At 40.6% G+C, this 7,572-nt stretch overlaps 1 protein-coding gene across 1 annotated transcript in view; it reads left to right on the top strand.

The window, feature by feature from the left end:
- skap2 (src kinase associated phosphoprotein 2) overlaps positions 1-7,353 on the top strand; it is a 9,326-nt gene extending 1,973 nt beyond the window's left edge. The window contains exons 5-13 of the mRNA XM_054621116.1: positions 1-10; positions 270-353; positions 508-632; positions 992-1,055; positions 1,271-1,393; positions 1,608-1,682; positions 2,852-2,964; positions 6,690-6,793; positions 7,115-7,353. The exon at positions 1-10 is cut by the window's left edge and continues 71 nt beyond it. Coding sequence (XP_054477091.1) covers positions 1-10; positions 270-353; positions 508-632; positions 992-1,055; positions 1,271-1,393; positions 1,608-1,682; positions 2,852-2,964; positions 6,690-6,782 — 687 coding nt within the window. The 3' untranslated portion in view covers positions 6,783-6,793; positions 7,115-7,353. The remainder of the gene's footprint in view (positions 11-269; positions 354-507; positions 633-991; positions 1,056-1,270; positions 1,394-1,607; positions 1,683-2,851; positions 2,965-6,689; positions 6,794-7,114) is intronic.
- Positions 7,354-7,572: the final 219 nt, after the last annotated feature.

The following is a 7,572-nucleotide window of genomic DNA, read 5'->3' as shown; positions in this document are numbered from 1 at the left end:
CGCAGAAAGGGTGGGTGCTTTTTGAAAATGTATATATTTTTTTCACTTTCGAGGTCCTCTTCAGGGATGTGAACAACAAGCAGGCCTTTTAACTGTGTAAATACAAAAATGACAGCTCCACCTACAACTAGGATATCACATGATCTAACAACCAGAATCCCTTGGGGATTTTCACATTGTTTGCATTGTACAGCTTTTTGCCCCCTAAATAAACCAGAAAATAATCCATCTCTTTTATGTTGAGATTATTGTTGTTTCTAACTCTGCAGATCACAGCTTTTTTGGCACAGAGTGGCAGAAGAGATGGTGCGCTCTAAGTCATCATATCTTCTACTACTATGGCAGTGAAAAAGGTACTTCCATTTTTTTATTTTTTTATTATGAGTCACAGTTTACTGTTTGAGAAAATTTGAAGTGTATGGATATTAGGCATTCTGCTTTTGACAGTGACATTGCAGTTGTTGTATCTGAACCAATAATGATGATGTTTTAATTTCCTGTAACCAGACAAGCAACAGAAGGGGGAGTTCAGTATTGATGGGTACACCGTCAAAATGAACACCACCTTACGGAAAGACTCGAAGAAAGACTGTTGCTTTGAAATTACGGCTCCAGACAAGCGAGTCTATCAGGTGTGTTCGTCTCTTGGTGATGATTTGAGTCACTGCTGTTCTGTGTGTCCTAATTGAAAAACAAATGTGCACTTGAGATGTGCCATGTTTAAAACTTGGCAAGGCATGTGTGTACATGAACTTCATTAAATCGTTATTTTTAAAAACCTATTCATTCATTTGACACTGCTGCCTTTGCAACGGCTCAACCTGACACGCATATTTAAAAAGTCTAAATGAGAGTTTCTAACATTCAGGCTCTTCCATGCGGAACATTTTACTATGCATAAATGCAGTATTATTTGTTTATGTTAATTAATATACGTATAACTGCATAATGCTCTGACTGCAGTTTTCATTTCTCTTCTCTTTCATCATAGTTCTGTGCGTCATCGCCGAAAGAGGCGGAGGAATGGGTGAAACGGATAGACTTTGTTTTGAAAGGTTTGAACTGTTTCAATCATAAAGAACACACATTTTTATGCTCTGTCATTTTAGAAACGGCAACATTTTTTTCTTCATGAAATAAAAAAAAAAAATGAACAAAATGCTCTAATTATTACCTTTAAAATTCTCTCTGGGAGTGTGTGTGTGTGTGTGTGTATATAAATTAAGAGTTTTTGTGTGCACAAGTCTAATGTAATATTTTCTGTTTGTAGATATGACAGGCATCATCCCTGAAGATGACGAGGAGGATCAGGAAGTGTATGACGATGTTGGAGCCATAGACGATTTACCCGAGCAGGAGCCGATCGATGACGACATCTATGAAGAGCTCCCAGGTCTGACCATGCGTTGTATCACTGTGACGATCTCTGGTGTCCTACAGAACACCAACAAATTGCATGCATCTCTTTCATATTGTTTCTTTTTTCATTATTCAAAGGGTTTATTTTATGCCATTGCATATTTCTCTTCCTACTACTTAGACGGATAATCATAACCCTTAAATTATAGCACACACTCATCCATCAGTATCTTCTCTTGTTTCTCCAGAGGATGACATGCCCACTCCAGCAAAGCCTCCTCCAAAGTTGGAGCCAGCCAGCAAACCTGCTACTCCTGCTTCAGGTAAACGGCACAGACATTTGTGTTTGTTCTGCACAGATACGAGTGGTATGTTTAGTTTGTGGATTAGAGCGTAGTAACTTTCACTACATATACACACGGTACGATGGAACTGTTATCAACAAATTAACATTCTGTCATTTATAGTTTCTTTTAGGTTCTGAGCAAATTCAACCTTCTGAGCTGCAGTTAGGAAGAAGTGACATTTAGAGAGGAAGTTTCTGTGAACATGAAAGTTAACACAATGCTGGAAATAACCGTTGGCCTAGTTTGCCAACTTCCTCTTGCGACAAGTGACGTATTAAAGTTGTGCAAATGCAAGAATAGTCTACCATCTATCTCTATCCTCCTTATCTATTTAAACTTTCCCACAACATTAACACACCCGAGGGTTGCCTAGGAACAGGAAATGGTCCTACTCTAGGCAAATAAATAGGCTGGGAGCTGGAAACATCAACTACCAAGAACCTAGCTGTTTCCTAATTCCTACTATTTACTAATTGTTTACAGCTAAATATAACCTTACATTTTTAGTTTGCAGTATTTCTAGAAATAAAGGGATGGTGTTTGCTCAGGGGCTCTTTGGTTATGCTCAAATGCATGCGGAGGATATACAGTATAACGTTTTCAAATAGAAAGCAATTGTTTATGGTCTTTTATGTAAGATCTTTTCAATTATTGCAGAATAGTAATCCTCACAGATAAAGTAGGCTGCTGTGGCACCCTCCCTGCGGAGGCTTCGGTGAAACTAATCATTCTTCCTCATGTTCTATAATCATGCGCCAGCTAGTGAGCCTATCGGCTTGCAGACCAGATTTAATGCGTGTTTTACCCCAATGAAATGACGCAGTACAAAGCTGTAACATCTCCTCTATTAAGCCTCCTTGGAGCTTTTTCATCTCCATCCAGAGTTTTTGTAGTCTGCATTCTTTCTGCTGTAAATGTACTTCCTTTTGTCGCTTTGCCAGTGTGAACATTCAAAACCTAGAATGTAGAATGAACTTGGCACACAGCTACTCTCTGCCTCCAGTTCTATTTTAGGCTCTCCGCTGCCTCCTGTTGGTTTTGCTGCACAAACACAATCGCTGCTGCATCAAACCTGTGCACTTATTGTCATTACTCTCAGTAGAAAATAAAACACCTAATCTACTATCCTCTTCTTTTCCATGCAGTTGATAAAAGCACAGACTACCCCAACTTCTACCAGGGCTTATGGGACTGTGCAGGGGACCACCAAGATGAGTTGTCCTTCAAGCGTGGAGATGCCATCTACATACTGAGCAAGGTATGGTCAGGGCTAAAACATTGATTTGTCCCTTAATGAGTGTTTTCGTGATGCTCAGTAAAGCCAGGATGAGCTCAAGCCCCACAGTGATGCAAAAGTTATGAGATGAGGTTTGTAGTCGGAGTGGTTCTACTGGCCTCAGACCACCTAAAGTGAGTTGTTTCTAGGCCCTCAGAGGAACCGACTGTTCATATCCTTTACTGGCAGCACCTGGCCCACCGCCTGGAGGTCTGATGGTAAGGAGCAGACTGCGCTAGGTTCTCTCTGGCACAGTGATGGGGATTAGTTGTGTCACAACGGAAACTGTTTTAGTGCTGCTGGCGGAGGCTGAGCTGAGCTGGCACAGAGCGCCATTCCATCACTTCCATCTGCACTGTTTCAGCACGCTGCCGCTGCTGCCATGCCAGGCGGTGAGCAGTCCTCAGCCCACACACCTCTCAGACGTCTCCCTCACCTCGCCAAATAGGAATGTGTGTTCTCAGGAAACCCAGGCTCAGTCCGCCACTCTGTTTCAGAGCAGGTGAGGACGTGTGGTGGACGCACAATTTCCGAGGCTTGTCGGCTAGCTGCGGGTGCCAGCTATTGAGAACTGAGCGACCATTCTTTACCTTTATTATGTAACTAAACAGGAGTCCTTTGTGCTTAACTGGTTTATATGAAACCTGAATTGGATTTTGAAGTGATACATTTAACAAGGTTGTTTTTGTAAAGTCAAGGAATTATATATTCTACAGATGCATGTAGACCCTGTGGTTTGTGGGGGGAAAAAAAGTGTAAAATGTGCACCATCTAAACTGGCTATATTTCTTGTCTGGTTTGTTTTCTATGAAGCATGAAGTCAACTGAGACTACTGTTGTCAGCACGGCAGGTCCTATGCCAAATTCAAGTCTGCCATCTAGTGGTATATAAAAGCCATGAAGACTTTCAAATCATGACTGAGCTCCAATTAACATTTTATGTAAAAACCTGAAGTATAACATTGACTTATAATTCAATTTCAGGAGCATAGGGCGTAGGCTGTAAGAACAAGATATTTCATTATTGATCCTGAGACTCTCTTTTTTTCAATTAAATGTTAAGTCTATACAATATCAGAAAATAGTGGGAAATACCCACCAACATTTGCCAGAGCACGGGCTGACATCTTTAGATTTGTTTGACCAACTGTACAAAATCTTTTTAAAAAAAGGCATCAAATTTACACATTTCAGAAGTGCAGATGTTCAGCATTTTTGTTTGATAAATGACTCGAGCAAATATAATGGATTATCAAAAGTGTTACTCTATTGTTGACCAGTGAATTGATTAATTGATTCAGCACTAATTGCAGGAAACAAATGCACAAAGCAGACAGACACCATCAATACTCATCGGCCAAATGCCTGTTTATGACTCCTTCTTCGTGTGTGGAAAAGGACCAAGAATCAAGTTGCCCTTTCACTCAGACTGGGAGTGCCATTAGCTGAAACCTTGGTGTTGGGGGTTGTGGCCTGCTGCGAGGGCAATGACCATAAAACCTGTCTGGACTGCAGCAGCCAGCTGCAGCTAAAGGGACAGTCGACTCCTTCCCCCCGCAGCCGCTCCCCCATTCTCCTTTCCCCATCTACCCTGTGTCCCTCCCCCATTCCACAGATCAGAAATAGCTTTAGTGTTTCAGCTGCAAGACCCCCCAGTCAGGACCTGGGTGTTGATTATAGGGCCTGACTGGGAGTGAGGGAGAGTGTGTTGTCCGAATATGCTGCACCCCCCGCCCCCACACGTCCTTCCCAAGTCACAGCACATAAAACAAATCTAGAGATGTAACATCTCACTTAACTGAAGTGACTAGATGGGTTGATAAAAAGTAAACACTGTCCAAACATGTTGCCGCCGTTGTTATCGTGTCTGCACATCTTTTTCACCTCGTCACCTGTTGTACAGTTTGTGCTTTGAAACTGATTCATCAGCTGTGGAGTGTTTTATTTGGCATAAGAAATGACATTATGGGACGGTCCAGTTTTGTGTTAATGTGTGCGATGTCACAGTGTGTGGTATCATTAGTCTTCCACAGCTCTGCATATATGTTCTCATGGTGTGTGCCGCACTCACTCAAGCACAACCTTTTTGTCAGGCAGAACTACACAATGAGGTGTTGCGTTTTTTTTCAAAGGCTGGCTGCAGGAAGTCATAATGTGCACACACACCCTCTGTCTCTTACACACACCTCATGTCAATCCGCCATATTACCCCTCTGGGGCTTGTGAAATGTCATTTTAATCATGAGACACATTCATTCTTTTTTCTTGTTGATTCTTGTGATGTTTGATTTGCTGTTAATAATTTAGATCTACTATTTTTTTTTTACTGTATTCATGTCCTGTGTATAAATATTTAACATGGACAGTAAGTCAAGCACCTTTTTTATCTAACGTGATTAATGGGCCATCTTCAGAAATCGGTCAGTGCTAGCCATAACTATTGCTTTTGTGATCTTCCTGTGTCTAATACTACCATAAGATCACTTAAATCCATTACTCTCTCCTGGGAATAACTGGACACAGATGTGGTCCCTCCTCGTCCCAGAGTTTTGGCATAGATTTGAAACACTGTGCAGGTTCCTCTTCCTTTAACCTTGTTAGTACATGAGCCCCAGTGTTGATTCATGGGAAGACTTTGATGTGAGGTCAGGCTCTTGGCCAAAGGGAGAGAGGGAGAGAGAGAGAGAGAGAGAGAAAAGAGTGCGAGAGGGGAATTCTCCTCTTGTGTCAGATCTCTGCTCCCAGTGTCCCCCTTACATCTCAGCACGCTGACAGCCATTTGGAGCTATTACTTGTCATGCTTTGACAGATTTATGTGTAATGTGCTCTGTGTACACTGAGGTTTTTGTGCGGAGCGGAAGGATGTGTGTGCAGTCTCAAGAAGACTAGAGAAGGTAGAGAGACAGGACAGGGAACAGGAGATGTGAAGTTGTTGATGGGATTTAAGTGTTGCTTATGAGGTGGGAGTGGGGAAAAAAAAAAAACACAGGACATTTTGTGAATTGTTTGTGAATTGTTAACTGGTTATGCTGTTAAGTAAATTACTTGCAGCCAATGACGTCCAATAGTGGTGAGATGACAGGGAACGAGAGCAGGGAGAGATGGGAAATGACATGTAACAGAGGTCCCTGACCGGACACACACCAGGGACGTTGTGGGTCACGTTTGGCGTCCGACACTTACGCCACCATTGCTGTACATCCTTCATCTGTTAGACGTACTCAGTCAGTCAGTCTCAATGACTCCAAAGAAACATGGCTGCTCTATGTACATTTCCAATCAGACACCATTTTATAATTTTAAGATAAACCTAAGCTCTGTGGTGTGATGATTGATTGTGATATTTAATTTATTTAAACCTTTAAATTTGTTTGCTGCTCAGTGACTCCTACATTAATTAAAAATACGGCTGCCCCTATATGCTGAGTGAAGTTTGAAGAAAAGTTTTTTTTTTTTTTTTTTTTTAGCAAGAAACACATGGGCACATCTCTGGCAAACACAACATTTAAAGTGGGGCTTTTTTGTGATTATTTCTGGAGAAACTCTGTTTAAAGATCTGTCAAATAAATCAATTAAAAATGACTATATTAGATCGTGTTAGTCGACTAAGAATTTCTTCAGTTGTGGACAGACATGATTAAAAAGGATTAGGAGATGTGGACTCACTCTTATAATCTTCTCAATGTATCCACTCTGTCCTGTTTCAGGAGTACCAGAGCTTTGGCTGGTGGGTTGGAGAGAAGAATGGAACTGTAGGAATCGTCCCCAAAGACTTCCTGTTGGAGCTTTACGCGATATAGACACACCTTATGTAAGTTGCTCAGGCCCTATGACTGCAATGAACAATAATAATAAAAATAATAATAATAATACATTTTATTTATAGAGCGCTTTTCAAAGTTCTCAAAGACGCTTTACAGACATTTAAAATCATCATTAAGAGCTACACACTAAAAACACAGCATTCGTCAGATATTAAAAGCAGTTCTGAAGTGAGTTTTGATTTCTGATTTGAACATTGAAAGATCATTGCAGTCTCGTGTTTGGGAGGCTCTTACACTTGTTTGAGGATCAACATGTGTATCTGTAGTCAATACAATTTATTTTAACTGATACATTGTGTAATTTACAGGATCATTCCATCCCATATCCACTGTAGGAGACTGAAGACTGGATGAAAAGATTTTCATATGACTGAAATACATATTTAAAAGTATTTTCTACTATATCTGCATGTTGCACTGCTTGTTTATATTTGTTTCCTATCCACAATACAGCTTTTCCACTATTTCTGAACTGCTTTTGGCAAATGTGATTTTGCAAACGGTGAAATTAATAAAATAAAATAAAAAGATCTGCTGTTTCAGAGCATTTTGTTCTATTATTTAACCGGCTACTAAAGCCACAAGGTGGCAATAGAGTCACTTCAAAGGTCATAGATTACTACCTCTGTAATAGAGATGCTCAAGGCAGAGATGCCAGACACAAGTTTTTTTTCTTTTGTTGCCTCAGGACACAAGTTTTGAAATGATGTTTGCAGACTGAATTAACATTAACAATTGACAAGAGACAGAAATAATGTAAACAGCA

This window comes from Anoplopoma fimbria, chromosome 20, assembly GCF_027596085.1.
Source record: "Anoplopoma fimbria isolate UVic2021 breed Golden Eagle Sablefish chromosome 20, Afim_UVic_2022, whole genome shotgun sequence".
NCBI classification, from domain to species: domain Eukaryota; kingdom Metazoa; phylum Chordata; class Actinopteri; order Perciformes; family Anoplopomatidae; genus Anoplopoma; species Anoplopoma fimbria.
Note: the sequence above shows the minus strand (reverse complement) of the source record. Positions and strands in the feature narration are given on the sequence as shown.